At 42.4% G+C, this 21,640-nt stretch overlaps 1 protein-coding gene and 1 pseudogene across 1 annotated transcript; one reads left to right on the top strand and one right to left on the bottom strand.

Annotated features, from left to right (window-relative positions):
- Positions 1 to 902: 902 nt before the first annotated feature.
- Positions 903 to 4,067, bottom strand: LOC142488302 (uncharacterized). Its single transcript, XM_075588674.1, has 3 exons — positions 3,812 to 4,067; positions 2,345 to 2,422; positions 903 to 1,981 (listed from the first exon to the last, which is right to left on the bottom strand). The coding sequence occupies exons 2-3, from the start codon at positions 2,391 to 2,393 to the stop codon at positions 903 to 905; spliced, it is 1,128 nt and encodes a 375-aa protein (XP_075444789.1). The 5' UTR covers positions 2,394 to 2,422; positions 3,812 to 4,067.
- Positions 4,068 to 11,399: 7,332 nt separating this feature from the next.
- Positions 11,400 to 21,272, top strand: LOC142488301 (E3 SUMO-protein ligase KIAA1586-like; annotated as a pseudogene).
- Positions 21,273 to 21,640: the final 368 nt, after the last annotated feature.

Below are 21,640 nucleotides of genomic sequence, written 5' to 3'. Positions count from 1 at the left end.
TAAGCACAATACTGTTAGAGTCTCATACTTAGGATATTTCTCAAACATTAGGCCTGTATTATTAAAATAGTGTGCTTTCACAAGGAAGCATGAAGTGTATTAGTTTGTGTATACCAGTTTATATAGTACTATATATATATATATATATATATATATATATATATATATATATATATATATATATATATATATACACACACACATATATACATATATATATACATATATATACATATATATATACACATATACACATAGACATATAGACATATATACATATATATATACACATATATACATATATACATATATATATACACATATATACATACACATATATACATATATATATATATATATATATATACACACTCAAACACTCACACTCACACTCACTCAGTGTGTGTGTGTGTGTGTGTGTGTATATATATTATTATACATTCTGAGATGTTATAGAAACGAACACACAACTGATTAAAGGACAAAATTACAATGGCCAAGCAAGGCAAAGGTAAGTAATAATTTACACATAATCCTGCTGTACACGTACAAGAAAGATGTTTGCACTTACTTAGGTGTTTTAATAATTGCATGTGACTAATATGCATATGCAATTCTTACATCAATTAACACACCCAAATGCAATGTTTTGCTGCAAAGTCAATGGCAGCTTCTCTAAACTTAGCAACTGGCTCCTGGTGGACCATTACTGAACAGACGATTACAACATAAATATTTATAACACAATTAATTATGAGTGTTAACATTTCCAAAACTTCACGTGTACAAGAACATAGTTGAAAGTTTGGAAACAACACAGTCTTCAGCATACATACAATAGTAATTAGATAATCTGAAGTCAACAAAACAAGGCCAAAGACATATTTTCTGAATTATAACATTTATTTTTTTTGTTCCTTTTGCGAGCGAGTAACAGGCCTGCTTGTTGTCTCTTGAATTTTCCTTTTTCTTTTGCCACCAACTTTAGGCACAACAGAGCCACTTTGAGTGGCCTCTGGCACTTCACGGGCAGGGCTTGTGGCCAGTGACTGTTCACCTACGGGGCTTGTGGCCAGTGACTCACCTACAGGGCTTGTGGCCAGTGACTCACCTACAGGGCTTTTGGGCAGTGATTCACCTACAGGGCTTTTGGGCAGCGATTCACCTACAGGGCTTTTGGGCAGCGACTCACCTACAGGGCTTTTGGGCAGCGACTCACCTACAGGGCTTTTGGGCAGCGACTCACCTACAGGGCTTTTGGGCAGCGACTCACCTACAGGGCTTTTGGGCAGCGATTCACCTACAGGGCTTTTGGGTAGTGACTGTTCACGGACAGGGCTTGTGCCCAGTGACACATGTGAGCAAGTTGGTAGACACTGCACAAGTGATGGTTGGTCTGTTTCATGTGTGTCTTGTTTTGTTTTTGTCGCCTCCTTTGTAGGTGTCTGCTGCTGAATTTGTACAGATGGCAGCGGTAGGATGTCATCAGGAACCTGCACAGCAATGTCTGCTACTTGACCGGTAACATTTGGGCCTGGTGAATGAATATCAGATGAATGTGGTGAAAACTGACCTGCATGAACAGATCCTGGCTGGGAGGTGTTGAATTGTGGTACATTAGTCATTCTCCAGTAATTAGCTTGTGTTTGCTGAACAACTAATGCTTCGAATGAGGTGTTGATTTTTTGCAACTGTTTAGGCACTTCAATGAAGACTCTGTGGAGATGTGCCAATTGTGATACTGTTTCTTCCTGCAGTCCAATCATCCTTTCCAGCACTGTCATCATGTCTGAATGGCGACGATTTTCTGCGTCCACTATTTTTCCCTCTGAAGCTACAATTGCATCGTATGTGGAAGTTGATGGACGATTTGGCGGTACAACAGTTTCTATTGGCACCTCTTCATGGTCACATGATTGTATTTCAGTCTCTTCTGTGGCGTCATCCTCATCATACTCATCATCCTCATCACCATGATGTTCTAAAAAGAAATGTACACATTATTAAATGGCATGTTAATGTATGCTGTGTTACTATGTAATTGTACTGTGTCCTAAGTAACACCTAACATGTTAGCATACGTTTTATAACCTCATTAAAAACTACCTTGACTTACGAATAATGTTTGGACTCAGTATGAAATATGAATGAATGAAAAGTTGCTCTAAACTCAGAAGTCCTACATGATAATTAACATCACTAACACAATACATGTTGCCTTACACTTAATTTTCACTGACACTAAGTAATCCTATTTAAAGAAGATGTGCAAAACAAATAATGCACATGACAACATAACATATAGAAGAGCACATATTATATGGCCAGCAAATGATACACTCACCTTCTAGTAGTGTTGAGCTGGCTGACCCAGGTGAAGACACTTGTTCCATCTCAGGTGACACATGTCCTCCAGGGGCAACTATATATAACAATAACATAAGTTTTACATTTACATGTGTAAATATTGAACAAACACTTATTGTATGTTCTGTATTTATGATTAACTAACAACATCAGTTCCTTAACCGAAAATGTGTGTGAAAGTGAACATAAATAGTTGTAATAACACTGTACATGCCTGTGTACTTAGAATTTTTGAGTTCCCTAACATACAACATACTATGTTTCTGCAGTAATGCGTGAGGATAAATAGATTAAATGAGTACATAAAAATCATATGTTGTGTAGTGATATCAGTATCATAATGTACATAACTATCATGAGATGACCATTCACAATGGTTATCATGAAGGTGGTCATATTGCAAAAAGTGTTGTTTTTGGTAGAGGATATGTGTGGTACATTAATCGAAGATGTGGCACACCTGAATGTGGCTGTGACTCAACAAGACAACACATGCAGTGTGTGATAATGTGTCTTTCATAGTAGTTCAACTATAGATATGAGTGAACTAATGTGTGACGTACGCTTTGATAAGTAATGAGTTGTTGGGGCATTTAGTAGCTAGAGTTAAGCTTTCAAATGAGTGTGATTAACTTCAGTTGTGCTATTCAGGTTGTAAGAAAGGTATTCCCTTCCCCAAAAAGCCTAATCAGCCACACCTTTCAATGACTTGAAACAGGTGCAAATGGTGTGAACTAAGTTGACCGTGAAATGAGGCTGTAATTAGTGTGTGTGCTGAACCCCACCCCCTCTGTTGAAGTGTATGCTGTGATGAGATATTAATTGCAGCTGCTTTAACACAATGGTAGATGAGCTAAGTAGTCATCTGCAGTGTTTAAGTTATGAAAACAATGACATAACATATGATACGTGTGCCTCATTATGCTGTCTGTATATGACATAAAGCAAAAATGGACCTTTTCATAAGCAACTATAGATGTGTTAGTGCCAGTGATGTTTGTAGGCCGTTACATGCAATTTCTTTGATGCATGCTTAAAATAGGCAGTAATGTCATGTTTGTCGGAGTAAAATCAATAAAATACACAATAATATGATACATATTTCTGTTCTGTACCTGTAGCTACTAATAATTTCTCATGAACATGTGTTACACGTGTACTACCCTGTTGTTCCCCATCTTCGCCCACCATCAATTGCTTCCACTGCAGCTATGCATTTTGGGAATTCACATGTAAATGAGCACGCAATGGCACGTGCTATATTAGTTACTGCTTTTAGTAGGACTACTACATATATGTCTATTTTGAGATATATATATACAGAATCAGACATATACATATATAGATGCAGGTATGCTTATATTGTGAAGACAGTATAAAAAGCAGTGTAAATATGCAAAATAACTGTAAGCAACGACACGCCTAGTACAGTAATATTTATCACCTGCTGGAAATTGTGACGGATAAATTCCAATGTCACGGTCACCAGCCAAGCCTTCCACGACGACGGTAAGTAATTTTGGCCGAAGCAGCTCCTCCAATGGAGTCAATATGAGACGTTGTGGTGTGGGCCCACCTCCAGTGCCAGTAGCATGCACGCGTTGGTCTTGTATTTTCTTTTTCAATTTGGACCTAATATCATCAAATCTTTTCCGACAATGATACTTGTCCCTGACACTATTCCCACAGGCATTGACACCAATGACTATTGTGTCCCACATTTCTTTTTTGCTTGCTGCACTTGTCCGCCCTTGAAAAACATATAAAAGATATGAGGTAAATTAATAATAATATAAGCACCAGTTTCCTACACTGCTAGCTGTTCCAAGAGATAGCAAACATGCTGTTTTATGTGTAATATGTGCAGCACATGAGCATTCACTACTAAACCTATACATGTAAGCAAGGTTGCATTCATATTGTATGCAGTTCTGGCAAATTGACCGCCTGTGTTTATTTGTCCTTGTAAGGCATGATAAAAAGCTGTGTTTCCACACTAATGAACATAGAAAGATATTGTGTACCCATATTTGCATATGAACAAAACTCAGATGACCTAGGATCACATGTATTTGAATAATAAATGTAAAGTTACACTTACCTACTAAATGTCCATAGAGACTGTCATAGTGCTCCAGAATGCCAGTGACAAGAGCCCTATTTTCCTGGTCATTGAAGCGAGGATTACGTGGCTTCTCCACACGTTTTTTCCGAGCAGGTTTAGGGTCAGAGCTTGGCTGGTGCTGACTGGACTCTCCTTCTTCCAATGGAAGAGCCTCCAAAAGCTGGCCACCAGCAAGCACGCCACCACCAGACACCCCATCAGCAACTGCGCCACCAGCAGCACTCCCAGCACCAGCACTCCCACTCCTAGCACCAGCACTCCCACTCCTAGCACCAGCACTCACACTCCTAGCACCAGCACTCACACTCCTAGCACCAGCACTCCCAGCACCAGCACTCCCACTCACAGCAACAGCACTCCCACTCCCAGCACCAGCACTCCCACTCACAGCAACAGCACTCCCACTCCCAACAACAGCACTCCCACTCCCAGCAACACCACTCGCAGCACCAGCACTCCCACTCCCAACAACAGCACTCCCACTCCCAGCACCAGCACTCCCACTCCCAGCAACACCACTCGGTGCACCAGCAACATCACTCCCCTGAACAGAACGTTCACTCCGACGCGTACTCGCACGAGTAGCACTCCCACTCCCACCAGCATCACTCTTCCCACGCTTTGCGGGCATACTTCCAGCACTCACAAAAAACAGACAAGAAATGTACAGGCAATCACACGACCCACTTCCACATATAAAACAAGACAAAGATGTAAACAAAACAACAAAGGACAAAGCTCACCCAATACACAACAAGTCTCTCAGTCAATATGCAAATGTTCAATCGTCCAGCTCTGTGCGTCTCTCTCTCTCTCACTCCCAACAACACAGAGAATGATTAGCAGTACACGTTGCCTTTAAATATGGCGCGCAATCAAAAACATGCTTGTTTCGCCTGATTCAGCAAGATTTGTGATTGTGCAACCTAACAGCACCCCGCCACGCACGCCGATACACCTGTGTGTGATCGGCTCATCATCGTGAGAGTGGGCGGATTTGTTTTCTGGTTGATTTTGAATGTATTAGGCACTTACTGCATACGGAGAGGGAAAAACGCCAATAACATGACTAATCGATAAGCTTGCCGATTTCACATAATCGTCGCTTACTGCATGAGGCCCTTAATGCCTTTTTACAGGTGATCTTGACGGATCCCTATGTGATCTCTATATGCATTAACTGCCTCCTTACACTTACCCTCCGCAGCAGTGAATACAAATCTAATCCCTACTGACGGAATAGCGGCTACGTGCCCCCACGAAGGGATATTCTCTGCAAGGTGTACATTGCCGGTTTTACCTCTCCCTATACCTTGAGGTATACCTGCATTCACCATTAGTTAGGGTTTCAGCAGGCTAGTTTTGGTATTTCAGCCCCTAGCCACTTGGGTATATTCTACCTATATTTTACCAACATATACCACTGGCCATCAAGGCAGTTACGATACAGCAGTGACTAATACTAGCCCCTTTACTCTATTTCCCAATAGGCTGTTATTTACAGCATGTGAATTTGACCAATTGTCACTAATCTCCCATATGTATTATCAACAGAGCTTTTACAGCAATGTTACTCTGATTACAGTTACGTTAAATGCTGTTTCATTTGAAACCCCTATATTTTATATTCGTTAATGACAATAAAGAATGATTTTAATATAATCACATTACTCTTCCTGAGACTGAGTGCTCGTTCACTAGGTTTCCTTTTTCTTCTAGTTTATGCTATTGTACCCTACCTAGAGAGCACCTCACTCCTGTACCCTTTAGCTGTGCGGGGGCTCCCCTTTTGTGTGTAGATATCTACCTTGGACCAGCTCTCTTGGCTGTGCGCTGTACTCTCTATTTTTGCACTCCTCATTATGTGAGCCAAAAAGTGAGCTAAGGAATCTTTCTCCTGTGTCTCACATGAGCTTTTTACAGAGCTCTCATTAGTCCAGGTGGAGACTAGTTAATTGAGCGTCCGCAATCAACTATCTCTCTGCTGGATTCACAGAGCTCTGAGGCTGCTTTATTTAAACAGGGACAAGTCCCTGTTAAATACCTCCCCGGTTTATGGGAAGCTAGGGCTTGCCACGGCTAAAGCCCATCCTTTCACTCTCACTCAAGATATCTCTGCGGCTCAAATGAGAGTGGGTGGAGGAAGAGAACCCTTAGTCCCGCTGGTATTGGATCCCTTTCTCCAGGTAAGTAATGTCTCCTCAAGAAGGTGCTTGAGCTCAGCACTCTTAAGTCGCTCGAGGAGGACTTTTCCCAAGTACAGTCTGTCTACTGACCGCTTGGTCATGTATTTTCCCCTGCGTCGGGAAATCCTCTCTTCCATGAGTTTAGGGTGACTACCTGCATCGGGTTCTGTAGCCATATTCACGGGTTGTTCAAGCTGGGCGGAGTTTTTATCCATACCGATTGCCTCCTGTTGAATCTCCGTTTAGTAGTTACCTACTGTTGTACCTTTAGAGGTGTGAATACTGAAACAGTTCTGTATAAGAACATATAAGCATTGTGTATCCAGGCAACGAATTTGTGACTGCACATGCATCGCCTCCATAGTGCCCAAACAGGGACCAGCCAATCGGTGCCAGTAAGAGTATGACATGAGCCCTCTGGAACGAGACCAAGGGAAAGCAGTGAGGGAACATGACGTGAACACACAAATACGGATGATTAAAAACAATGGGAACCGGATATGTGGGCAAATATATGGATAGGCACAATTAAGAGAAAAAAAAATGATAAACATCTAACATATGACTAAAAGAAAAATATTCGTGTACTGCATAAAATATATCTAACTAATAAATATATATATATATATATATATATATATATATATATATACATATATATATATATATATATATATATATATATATATATATATAATCACAAACACACAGAGTACCACATGCACGCCTAAAGATGAAGGTACCTAAATACTGGCTATGATATACAATAACAAAATTATGCCAGCGGTGCTCCAGGGAAGGGAGATATAAAGCAACAACGAAAAATATCCCTATAAGGAGCACACAGGTGTACCAAAGGAATAACAAAGTTTATTAGAATCAGATAAAAACAAGGGAGAAAGAAAATAAAATTGAGGTGGACAAATGCCTGGAACCACTGGGAAAGGAGACTAAGGGGGTCATGCACTAAGCTCCGATAAGTCACTTTTAGAGCGCAAAGTGCACTTAGAACGCGATTTTTTGCTCAACCCGATGCACAAAGCAACGCAAACAGGCACTTTGCGCTCTAAAAATTACTTTTTTCCAGAATTTTTTCTAAGTCCAACTTTGCTCGTTCGTAACCCTGTTTGCGTTAAATTCTGCCCTTAAGCGGGATGCACTAAGCAACGCAACCTTAGCAAACGCAAAAGTTGCGTTGATCAGAACACGTCAGGTCAGAGTAGACGCAAAGAAATCTGGACAAAATTATTGCTTTTCATTTTTGCATGCGCAAAACCCATACAGCAGGCCGGCGGGTGTCCTCGGCTGACCCCGCGGGGGTCCCTGAGGGAGCCCGGGGGTCACGCGTGTGTCCCCGGCTGATCCCGCGGCCGTCCCGGGGTCCCCGCGGGCCTGCGGTACCAATGTTTCACCGTCCAAAAATAATAAACAATATTTATAACTAAATACACCCCCCTAACACATACTATACAGTAATGGGCAAAATTACTATTATCCACATACAGTGGCGGCCGAGCTGAGTCTTCAGCGGCCGCCACCGCGATGTGGGGGCAGACGCGGCAATTTTTTTTTTTCGCAGTGTGCCGCGCGACAGCCAGGCACCGGTCACGTGCGCCAGGCATCCCCGAAGACGCCAAGCATCCCCGAAGACGCCAGGCATCCCGAAGACGCCAGGCATCCCCGAAGGAGGCTGAAGGTAAGGGGGTATGCGAGCAATCCAGCGCGTGGAGCGGAGCGGAACAGCCAGGGGGTCGCGAGGGGAAGGGAAGGGGGAGGGGAAGATGCGGGGAAGATGAGCTGGCGCGCGGCCATGTTAGGCGCCAGCCCGAAAACAGCCGCGGGACAAGACGGGCAAATGCAGCAATGAAGTTGGCCGCAGCAGTATGGATAATAATGCATTTGCCCATTTTAAATACATATAAACTACAATAAATACAGTAAAAACATATTACACTTACCTTTTATATGGATAATATATTATTTGCCCATTATGAAACACATAAAACATGCATAAATCAGAACATGAATTGTTAATCTTAAAATCACCACATTGCATGTTAAATAAATCCTGCAGCAATAGTAAATATAAACCAACAAATCAGCAGCTACACAAATGTATATGAAATGTCACACAATTGTCACACAATTGCATTGAGTGTTTACATGATGCAATTAATCTGTGCATCATGTAACACTATGCAAAATATATGTAACAATAAAATACACTATGAACAATGTCCCTTAACCATCAATGCCATCCTGAAAATCAATTAGAAACTAACCAACATAAATACAATTAGCATCAATCAATTAATCCATTTCCTCAAACAATTAAAATAAAATACAAATCAATTATACAATTCCCGATTCAATTCCTAAAGCCAAACCATTGCCAAAATAATTCTAATTTAAAGTAACCACCATCATTCTAATCTAACTACCAGAAATAAGCCATTACAAAAAACCTGTCACTAAATACAAATTACATTATTCACAACAATGACAAAATACCGTGGGGCACCGCGGACCCGTAGTGAGCACCCGTGGGTCCCCAGACCCCCGTGGGAACCACCCGAGGCACCTCAGACACCTGTGGGTCTGACCCGGGGCTCCCAGACATCTGCGGGCCTACCGTGGGGACCCAAGTGTGGCCCACGGTGACCCGCGGAGACCACCTGGTGGGCCATGGCGCCTGGCGGGACCCACCAACAGGCCTCCAGAACCTGTATGAAACAAGTTGCTGGTAACCTGTAGGTCTGTGAGGTGACCCATCGGGCCCACCGGGGACTCGCGTGAGCCTGGGGTATGAACCCTGTATGTAAAAGAACAAATCATGTATTTATGGGGAGCACAGGGGGTGGGTTATGTATTTAATAAATAGAATTATGTTTATTTTGGGGCAGTGTATTGTTTTTATTGTGGGTACTAGGGGTGGGGGGAGGGGGTATTGGCCCCAAGGGTGTGTGGGTAGGCTCCCCGGCTGGGTAGTGGGTGAGGGTGGTTAGGCCTCACGGGGTGGGGAGTTAGTGAGTGAGGGAGGGTATGTAGGCCTCCCGAGTGGTGGGTGAGGGTGGGTTAACCCCTTAATGCCTGTAGCGGTTAATAACCGCTATGGTAATTAAGGGGTTAGGGGACATTACATTGGATGTTTTGATTCTTGTGTATGTCTTGCAGCAACGGAGGGGGCATGGGCAGGATGAAGATGAGGATGAAGACGGCCTTCATCGTGGGTGCCTGTAAAAGGTAAGTGTAATATATATTGACTGTATTTATTGTAATTTATATGTATTTAAAATGGGCAAATGCATTATTATCCATATGTGGATAATAGTAATTTTGCCCATTACAGTACTGTATGTGTTAGGGGGTGGGGGGATGTGTGTTGTTTATTGGGGGCAATTGTCCCCAATAAACATGCTAATGTGCCTTAACCCCTTCATTGCCTTAGCGGCTATCCGCTAAGGTAATGAAGCTGCATTAATGTTAATTTTAATAATAGTGTGCGGGAGCAGGGGGTCCCCTGAGCTGAACCACATTGGTTTCTGCCTCAGAGACCCCCTGCTTCCCGAGTTACAAGCCTTGGTTTGGGGCATCGGTGCCAGTGCGGACGCCATCTTTATAGAGCCCACGTCGCGTCTTGGACGCTATAAAGATGGCGGCGGCACTGGCACCCGATGCACCATACCGGGGCCTGTAACTCGGGAAGCAGGGGGTCTCTGAGGCAGAAATCAATGCGGTTCAGCTCAGGGGACCCCCTGCTCCCGCACACTATTATTAAAAATACATTAAAGCAGCTTCATTACCATAGCGGATAGCCGCTACGTTAATGAATTATTATTTATTGTTATGTGTGTTTTAATACTAGTGTAGATGTGCAGGGGGTCTCCTGAGCTGAACCGCATTGGTTTCAGCCTCGGGGACCCCTACTTCAGGAGATATAGGCCCCTTTATGGGGTGCCGGTATCCCCTGCAGAATTTAAATGTCCCGGTCACGTGACGCGGGAGTTTTAAAGTGCAGGGGATACCGGCAGGCCTGAAGTAGGGGGTCCTCGGACCTGAAACCAATGCGGTTCAGGTCCTGAGACCCCCTGCTCATGTACACTATTATTAAAATGTATTTATTTAGTGTACGATCGCCTGTAACAGCCTTGCATGGAGATGGCAAATCTCCATGCAAATGTTACATGCGGCTTTTTTTTCTATCAGCTAGCGTACGTAAAGGTTAAGAATGCTAGCAGGGGGAAAAAAAGCAAACCGTACGCTGTGGCTGTTCTGAGCTATTTTGAGCAGGTACGTTAAAAAATGGCCTCGAGGCCTTAGTGAATCGCGTCCCCGGCTTCACTTTTTAACGAACCTGCTTTTTTGCCAAATCAGAACGCAAAGCCATTGAGCTTAGTGCATAGCCCCCTATGAGTCAGAAAAGGACTATAAACAGTGTCTGATAATGTAAGAATCAGAACACTTGATCAGAAGCCACACACGGGGGTCTACTGATATGGGTGTGCATGGACTAATGACAAGAAGGGGAAATTGACTGCATAAATGTTACAAGCACGTGCATAATAAGCAGTTAACACCAAAATGCCTGGATGCCAAAATAAAAGAACATGCAACACAATCAAACATGCAGGAGAAGCAGCCGTAATGTATACAGAGGAAGAGCTAATTCCAAATGCAAGTTAGTAATAATGAGAACAGTTCAAAATGTAATGAAAAAAAGCATGAGCTCCTCCAACAGACTGCAAATCCCATGCAAGAAGAATACAGTCCAGAAAATTCACAAAGTCCAATACATCACCAATTCAGAGATAAAGGTGTATCCTGTAAGAAATCCCTGGTATCAGAGGTAAGGCAAGAGGTCCCCCAGCCAAGCTCCCACTCCTACGCGTTTCGACGCTGGGTCTCCTACTGGGAATGCTAGCATAACAGGAGAGCGCAGACTTTATATACATACGTTAATGGCGAGTTCTTTCGCGCCAATACACAGCGGATTCCACCTAGTTCAACAGCTGTTAACCAGGCCGTCCGTAAACTGCAGATTCAGTGTCCTCACGAGCCGCATCGCCATTCCTCTACGTCATCACGTGCGAAGCGTCATTGCCTTGGGGATGCACAATTGCACTCCGCGATGTAATCAGAAGCTTGTAAGTGGGGCTGCATCTCCTAGCAGAGTAAGGCTGCGGTCCCAGTCATGTCTGTGACACGCGCGCTCGGCGGGGGGGGCGGCGCATGCACAGCGCTAACCGCGATCTGCGGTCTGAGGGGAGAGAGGGAGCTTGCGAAGGGAGGGGGCGTGGTCGGGGATTTGCAGGGGCGTGCCCGTTACGTCATGCGGCTAGTTCGCCCTCATTGGGTGAACCGCCGGTGGGGGCGTGGCCACGCCTCCGTCGCTAGGAGTAAACTCAATTTCATTGAGTTTAAAAAACCCTGCAGCACGGCGCGGCTGCACCTTCAGCGTGAAGGTGCATACTGGGCCCTTCCCCATTGAGGGGCGGTCCTTACACGCACAGCGCACGCCGAGCCGTGCGCTGTGGCAGTGACTGGGACCGCAGCCTAAAGCTGCACACTGTAACAGGGTAGTCCATGTTTCAATACTATAGCAATGCTACACTTGAATTCACAGTCTACATTTCGTAAGAATGAGCAAAAGATTTTCCTAAAGATGTTATCCATCATGACACACCACCTTGTGTTCAATATATGTGATGACGGCAGGCTTGTATTGTTCCCAAAGCAACAGTAGTACATCAGCGTTAGAGTATGTCATATCCTCAGATCAAAGGTGTTGGCTGTCATAAAGCGATATTCTTAGTTTCCACTAATCCATAGTGCCACAGGAGGGATCAAGCTTGTGAAGAGAGTTCTGGATAATACTTCATGCCCAGATCATTTCATTCAGAGATTGTACCACTAGTTGAAAAATAAAAAATCACAAGAGCATAGAAGAGAATAAAAAAAGGGGGGAAAGTTAGCAATATAATACATATATAAAGTCACAAAAACATGGCGAAACCCAAATTATCATTAAGGCCAGCAGGCATCATGGTCCCCAACTGGACTATCCACCTGCATTCCCGTCTCAACAGGGCCCACTCCAGATCACCACCCCGGATGCCTAGGGAGACCCTGTCAAAGGCGAACGCAGAAAGGACAGCCGGGTCAGACCCATGATGCTGTAAAAAGTGCCTAGCCACTGACGTTATTTTTTTTAAAGAATCTAGGTCCCGCTGTGCATTCTTGATGTTACGACTGTGCTCCAAGATCCTAAAACGTACCTCCCTTGTGGTTATGCCAATATAGACAAGGCCACAAGGGCAGGACAAATTGTAAACTATGCCTTTACTCTTACAGTTGACAAAATTAAAAATCTTGTAAGTACAGTACGTGTCCCTAATGTATCAGTGAAATTGTTCGTCTGACGCATGAATTTGCATGCTGAGCAGCTCCCGCATTTAAAGAATCCTGTCTTCTTGAAACTGGACAGAAAGGTGGCACCGACCTGAGGAACATAATGGCTATGGACCAAACGATCACGCAGATTAGGTGATCTGCGGCTAGTTAGATTAACATGCTCACCTAGTGAGCTTTTGAGGTCTTTCTCCATCATTAAAATGCCCCAGTGTTTAGCCAGGATCCTCCTCAGGTCGGGCCACTGTTGATTAAATGTACTCACAAACCTGATTTTATGTTGGCCTCTATACTTAGGTTTGGGTATCAACAGGTTCTCTGTTACAGCCAAGACTATTAACAAAACCCCTATTAACACAAGTCCTGCTATAGCCTCTCCTGTGAAATCTTTCCTTAAGTTCATGTGTTCTAGTGTGGAAAGTAACCTTTATAGTAACCTTAAAAATTACATGCTGCAAAACATTACATAAAATAAGGGTTCACAAGAACCCACACTCTCACAGTTGCAGAGTACGACCCTGAATCAAAGCCCATAGGTCTAATGATGTTAAAAAGTCCTGGGATATGGTCAGATGTTACCACATCTTACATTGAGTGTAAATAGGGACCGCACTTCATGCAAGGTGAGGGAAGGAACCACCGCAGTCTCTCGAGCTCCCGTCGTCACGGCCGCTCTCCACTGCGTGATGACGTCACCACTACGCATTAAAAAAGAATGAATCTTGCAAAAAGATACACATGAAAATTAATAAAGAAAAAAAAAATTAAATAATCCATTGCTTTTGCCTTGGTGATGGGATAAAAAATGTTGGGATAGATTATGAATCTTTCTTCCTTTATCAAGATTACTTGCAAGCAATGGACTACATTTCAGGGGGATTGAAGTAGTGACAAGAGACCCCAGAAGGGGAGATCGAGATCTAAAACTCTTGCAAAGAGAGCAATTCTGGATATTTACTTTGGGGAGCAAATCACCAGGGGGACTCAATGAGCTAGTAGAACTGAAACTTAAATGAAATTAAATAATTGCTCCCCAAAAATAAACATAAACATATATATATATATGTTGTTTATATGTTCTATATATTTGGTGTGCCTTCCCTAGTATTTCATTTCATTTTTTTTCTTTATTAATTTTCATGTGTATTTTTTTGCAAGATTCCTTCTTTTTTAATGTATTTATGTTTTAACAGCAATTTGTGAGGTTTAGTTTTGTTTATGATTATGTATTGTTTTTTAGTTAGTTATTAATTTATGACATTTGTATTTTATGTGGTTGTTATGTACTATAAAACAATTTGCTCGCATTTCCTAAATATTATTTATTAATATTATGTACTTATTTAATAGGATACATTGTAACATACACGCACATATTAATTTAATTATTATTATCACGGGATAATTTTCAATAGCGGAATAGTTTCAATAGGCAATAATTGTTTATAGTAATGATACCAGGTGATTGTAGACACTGATTGAAAGTTGTAACATCCTTATGGCAGCTCCCATTGGCAGAGGAATTGTCTGTCTGGCTATTTAAGAGCAGCTATGGGAGTGGTTAGTCATACCTCCTGAAGAAGCGTCACATGACACGAAACGCATAGAGGTGACGTCATCACGCAGTGGAGAGCGGCCGTGACGACGGGAGCTCGAGAGACTGCGGTGGTTCCTTTCCTTACCTTGCATGAAGTGCGGTCCCTGTTTACACTCAATGTAAGCTGTGGTAACATCTGACCATATCGCAGGACTTTTTAACACCATTAGGCCTATGGGCTTTTTATTCAGGTTAGTACTCTGCATCTGTGAGAGTGTGGGTTCATGTGAACCCTTATTTTATGTAATGTTTTGTAGCATGTCATTTTTAAGGTTACTATAAAGGTTATTATCTTTATTAATTGTGTTTTTCCCTTTTTTGAGCTTTCTTTTTGTTTGCATGTTTCGTAATTACCCCGCTGATCACGGGAGAGTGAGAGCTGCAGAGGGAGACCACCTATTGTGAATCCAGGGGATCTTTTGAGACTGCGCGCATCTTTACTACTAGTGTGGAAAGTGTCTTGTGAGGAGCAGTTACGCTTAAGTCTCAAGAACTCACTAGTGGGGATCCCCCTGACCTGATGCGCTGGATGGGCACTAGAAGCATGCAGCACAGAGTTGGTTGCCGTCTCCTTACAGAAAATATCCATGCTCCCGGCTTGTTAAAGAGATTCTATGCCAGGTTTCCGCACAAGCCTTATGGGAATCGTCCTGAGGCCGATCCTAAAGGGGAGGGGGGTACAGTAAGGAATCTGAGGTCTGAGATAAGACACGTGTTCCCTCCTTACCTGTCTTATCTCAGACCTCCGCTCTGGCACCAGCGCGTGCGCGCACCCCAGCTCTGCTTACAGAGCGCACACGCAGTTCTTCTAGTGTGCCATGGAGCTTAGCTCCGCCCCCTCAGACGCACCACGCTTCTATCATACGCGGCGCAGACACGTGACAACGTGCACCACTCCCCAGCTGCGTGGCAAGTATTCATTAGCCCATTTGTTTCTTGCAGCCAATCCTTTCCTCCACGGAGGCCATGCCTCCTCTCTGCCTCCCTTGCTACTGGTTTCTGTAAGTGCCCAGTCATTGCTGAGCATAACCTCTTGTAGCCTTGAGCTCCTACGTCAATTGTGCCCTGCTCCTTGTCTTTACCTTGCAGTTTTAACCTTCGTGTACCGACCTAGCTCGACCTTGGAACCTCTCTGGATACTGACCCGGCTTACCCTCGACCTTGTGGCTATCTCCAACCCAGACCACGACTATACGGACCTCACGATTCTAACCTCTCCAATCCCAGACCACAGCTATACGGACTTCCACAATTCTGACCTCTCCAACCCCAGACCACAGCTAACAGACTTGACTAGTCTGACCTCTCCATCCCAAGACCTTGGCAAGTATCAATTAACCCACTCTCGCCAACCCAGACCCGGCTACGTTTGACAATCCGCCTGCTAGGCACGTTTTCGCTGCTGTGGGTGTGTGGTTTACTACTTCCGCACCTCAGTACAGGGGTCCTGTTTTGCTCGTGGGCAGCGCAAGCGTTACAGAAGAGCCATAACAGCAACAATATATTAACGAACAATTGGTCAACTGAGGAAGAAGTTTATAGGCGGCTTGATAAAATTAAAGTAAATAAGGCACCTGGCTCCGATAGGATACATAACAGAAATATTAATCGCCAGAGGATCAACAAAAGAAAATCCCTAATGTCCCGATGGCATACATCCAAGAGTTCTTAAGGAGTTAAGTTCAGTAATAGCCAAACCATTCTATTTAATATTCAAGGACTCCATTTCCACAGGCTCAGAACCACAAGATTGGCGTAAAGCAGATGTGGTGCCTATATTTAAAAAGGGAGCTAGATCACAACTGGACTGACTTCAATAGTGGGGAAGCTACTGGGTACTTGAAGGGTTAAAACAGGATAATATTCAGGAATACCTAAGGCAACACAACATTATTAGTAATAGTCAGCATGGATTTATGAAGGATAGATCATGCCAAACTAACCTTATTTGTTTCTTTGAGGAGGTAAGTAGGAATTTAGACCAGGGTAATGCAGTTGATGTGGTCTACTTAGATTTTGCAAAGGTTTTTGATACAGTTCCACACAAGAGGTTGATGTCAAAATAAAACAAATTATATAAAACAAATGTATGCACCTGGATTAAAACCTGGTGGAAAGATAGACAATAGAGGGTTGTCATAAATGGAACATTTTCAGGTGGGCTTTGGTCGTGAGTTGAGTACATCAGGGATCAGTACTGGGACCCCTGCTTTCTTAACTTGTTTATGAATGACCTTGAGGTTGGCATCGACAGCAAAGTCTCCATCTTTGCTGATGATACTAAATTGTGTAAGGTAATAGAATCAGAGCAGGATGTAGTTTCTCTCCAGAAGGACATGGAGAGACTTGAAACTTGGGCAGGAAAATGGCAAATGAGGTTTAATACAGATAAATGTAAGGTTATTCATTTGGGAAGCAAGAATAAACAGGCGACTTACAAATTAAATGGGGATACATTAGGGGAATCCTTGATGGAGAAGGATTTAGGAGTGCTTGTAAACAGCAGGCTTAGCAATAGTGCCCAAAGTCAGGCAGTAGCTGCAAAGGCAAACAAGATCTTATCTTGCATTAAATTTCATCAATTTTCCTCGATTTGATTGAATTGGAAGCACAGGATGCTGAGACTATACACAAAACTTTGTTAAAAAGTTTGTGTGATGTTGGATTTGATATTGGATATTTAAGAAATAATTTGGTTGCATTTTGTTCTGATGGTGCAAGTGTAATGCTTGGTTGCAAATCAGAAGTGAACACCAGACTTACAAAAGACTTTCCAGGCATCATCATTTGGCATTGTTTAAATCACCTCTGCAACTTTTCTTAGATGATTCTATCACTGAAATAAAACAGGTACCTTGTGGTTCCGTTGGACCCAAGGGTACGGGCCTGAGGAAAGGGTTGTTACCCTGAAACGTTGCCCCTCTTACCCTCCCCCATTGTCTTATTCTATGATTATTTGTTTGCAGTTTTTCCTTTAGTGTTTTTCCCCCACTCCCCTTCCCTGTGTCTCTCCCCCCTACTCTTGTGCTTTTTAAGATCCATATATTCTGCATTTATAGTCGTGTAGCATTTCCATATTTGTGTGATACCTATTGTTCTATTATTACCGCTATTACATTTTTGGCTTATTCCGTGACTCTTTTGTTTTCTCTATTAATCAGAGTGTGCTGGATCCCTTGTTTTGATTTAATTGAAATAAAACAGGTGAATCACTTCAAAATGTTCATAGATAAAATCTACACAATTTGTCACCAATCAAACAAAAATCAAATGGCACTTTTCAAAATTTCTGAAGAACTTGGACTAGCAATTACGAAGATTGGTAGGGTTTTGGGACCAAGATGGGCTGCTTGCAGCTTAAGGTCAATGTCACGGTAGCTTGTGACAGGCTGTAATTTACACCAAAAATATATATAAAAATATATATACCTGGGTTTGAACTGGGACGAGACTTAGATATGATAAAATATAATTTATTCCTTGATAAAGGTGAACACGCAAAATGTACAAATAACAGCAAAATATAGACACTTACTTAAAGATTATGACAAGAAAGCCATCAGGATTACAGACTGGGCCATTTCTTCCATATTTCAGCTGACATCACAGCAATACATGCAGCCCATGAATGAAGACTCATGCATGAAGACAATACATGAAGACAATGAGTAAGGGGTGACTCTGACTTATATATCATTTTAACCCTTCTCTTTACTCACGGCGCCGAGCCGTCTAGCAAAAGTCCCTTTGAAGCTTTTGAAGCTGATTTTGGACTTCCATTGTTTCATGTGAAATGTCACACTTAAACTGGTCAGTTCCTTTGGTCATTTGGGCCAAGCATAAATAATTAAGCAATTTAGCCTTTGATCCCCAGGCTTTTATAAATTCCAAAATGTAGTAGGTGTGTGGTGCTCCAATAGACAACCCATAGGTTCAAAATAAACTTGATTGTAGAATCCTGCACATGTATACTCCCCAGTGGTTGGACATGATTTAAATCCCAGGCATTTATAACACTCACAGCTCCAAGATAAACCGACTAGTGGACTAGGGTCCCCACAGGCACTGTAGTAAGGGACCTCACAATATAGTGACCCAGCATAATATATCGGTATGGAGACAAATTTGAATGAAATGACTCACTCTTGATGAGATGTGTGATCCAGATTGTCCAGACTTTTATCCACAGCAGGGGGTGTGCTTCTGATTTTTCAGCATGCTAGCAAAGGAAACAGATTGGAAAAAGCAGGCACCAGCAAAGCAGGAACAAAAAAATAAAAGAACATCCAAAGAGCGTGTGCCCATTAAAAAAAATGATTTAATGGATTGCAGCAAGGGTTACAACAACATTATGGGGTACAGGGCCCTCCCACCAACGCGTTTCGAGCGTAAGCTCTTTTTCTTGAAAAAGAGCTTACGCTCGAAACACGTTGGTGGGGGGGCCCTGTACCCCATAATGTTGTTGTAACCCTTGCTACAATCCATTAAATCATTTTTTTTAATGGGCACACGCTCTTTGGATGTTCTTTTATTTTTTTGTTCCTGCTTTGCTGGTGCCTGCTTTTTCCAATCTGTTTTCTTTTGTAAATTCCAGCAGGATGTGTTTCCTGCTTATTACCATAGCAGAATGGAACCAAAATTCCATATCTGCTGTAAATACCTAGCTAACTTCATAACTTCAGTTCAGTAATACTTACAGGCAGGTGAGGCATATTAATACATTCCGTCACACCTGACGCTCCCAGAGAGACCAAACATTACAGTGTAATATTAAACTTAAGGGAGATATTAATATATGGCTCTTAGTAGCTGGTAGATCTCAAGTGTTTAGACTTATCAGGTGGGGCTAAATCCCACGAACACACATATGTAACTCTTAGCATGTTCAGCCAAGGACATCTCATAATATTCTTATATTTAATAAGGCCACTCATTCTGAATTCCTCCTTGGGTACCACCCATCAATAAACCCTTTGAAGCAGGGAGGACATTTGTCATGTTCACTCCTGCAGGAAACCTTGGTGTGTAAGTGTGAGTTTTAACGCTCACCACCCAAACAGGCCCTGGGTCCCGCATAACCAATTAGGTAATTACCCTTTGATCAGGGCTATGTAAATTCTAGCAAGCTGTCCTGCTTGCATAAACAAGTAACCCAGCTCATAGGTGTCAACAACATTTGGTTCCTCATGCATTACAAAGGGGGCAGGCAGAGACAATTAGCATTCTGCCTGTACATTTCAAAAACTGCAACAGGAAGGCACTTTATCAAAAATATATGTTCCCCTTATGACAAAGTTATATTTTTAATAGGGGTGTCCTTGGGGGTTTTACGCTGCGGCTGTCCACCAAGAATCAGGGTGCGGGCTCACTCCGTTCCCAAATTACCAGTTTTTCAGGGAACGGCTCCTGTTTATTCAGCACTGCATATAATATTAACCCCTTAAGTCCCAGTGTGTGTGTTATGCAGACACTGATCCAGAAACAATAAAACATGGGGGAACAGGGGAATAAGCATTTTCATGTTATAACAAGGGTTAAATCACATTTCTGGGCCTCAGCCCAGTTAACCCCTGGTCTCGCTGGCGAGGTTAGAGGGTGGCCAATTGGGGGGTAACCCCGTAAATCCCGGGCCAAACCCTCACGATCGTCACGGTCAACACTTGCTATATGGCGTGCTTATCCAGCTTTATACAAATATTTTTATCAACATAAACAACATTCAGGAATGGCTAAACGTCTTCGCAACAGATTCTTCATAGACGATTTAGCATTAATGATAGATATATTGCAAAAAATGTCCTTACTTTCTAATGCCCTTCAAAACAGAAATTTAAATTTAGTAAGAGCTTAAAAATGTATAAAAGATCCATTAGGATAGTTGAAATGCTCAAAGAAAGCCGTGGAAATTTTGAAAAGAAGGTTGATCCTACAATAAAGTCTGACGCTTTTAAATGTATTGACTTTGTTGAGAATAAAAAATATGTAAATCTTCCTCGTCAAAAACTACTGGAAGCAGTTATCAGTAATATGAAAGCCAGGTTGATGGACAGTGATCACTTAAAATCAGGATATAAAGCACAAAAAAGTGATTCATGAAATAGTAGACACACTAGAGCCAGATTGTTGGAATATTGATGAATAAGTTGTTGTCCATTGGAAAGCCGCCGAAGAAAAACTGTGTGAATTCAACAAACTCTTTCATCATGAAATCAACATCAATGATTTCCGCCACTATGTGGAAAATGTTCTAAAAAATCGACACAACCATGAGATTCCAAGTACTGTACAATGAGCAAAAAATATCATCAATACCATTGCTGTTAGATCTGCGGAGGCAGAAAGAGGGTTTTCTACAATGAATAATATATATTCAGATACAAGAAGCCGCCTCACAGTTCAGAATGTCGCAAATTTGATGACAATTAATATGATTGGCCTCCCATTGGACTCCTGGGACCCCAGTCCTTCAGTTCAAACGTGGCTGAGAATTAACCACACAGTCGATGACAACAGGGGGAAACATGGACGAAAGAAACAGTATAATGATAATCAAGTAGCGATATGGAAATATTTTAAGGAAGGCAAATAAATAATTTATTTCAATCAAATATTGTTGGTTAAATAAAAGACAGGGGCTACATCCAATTGACAAAACATATAAAGTAATAAGTATAAAGTTTAAATACTTCAATAATAATAATATTTGCTTGGTTATTTAGCTAAACCCTTTGGCCAAAGTGTCATAAGCCTGCATACCAACATCAAGGTATAACCAAAATGAATGCAGGTCCTACACTGTGAACCCTTCCCTTTACCTCTGTATGAGGGGAAGGAACCATAGTAGATCCTGTTCTTTGCAGCAAAGTGAAAAGCCCTCCCAAGTTAAAAAGGTGAGTAGGAGTGAGCTCTGGGGGGAGGTGCCACCTACCTCCATACAACTGTTACCAGTGAGAAATT

The sequence above is a fragment of the Ascaphus truei genome, chromosome 2, assembly GCF_040206685.1.
Source record: "Ascaphus truei isolate aAscTru1 chromosome 2, aAscTru1.hap1, whole genome shotgun sequence".
NCBI lineage: Eukaryota > Metazoa > Chordata > Amphibia > Anura > Ascaphidae > Ascaphus > Ascaphus truei.
This window is presented reverse-complemented; position numbering and strand designations above follow the sequence as displayed.

Bases quoted from the DNA above. Each gene is read 5' to 3' on its own strand.
- LOC142488302 (XM_075588674.1), bottom strand. From the start codon at position 2,393: ATGGAACAAGTGTCTTCACCTGGGTCAGCCAGCTCAACACTACTAGAA. The intron at 1,982-2,344 runs GTGAGTGTATCA...ATTTCTTTTTAG, and splicing joins CAGCTCAACACTACTAGAAG to AACATCATGGTGATGAGGAT.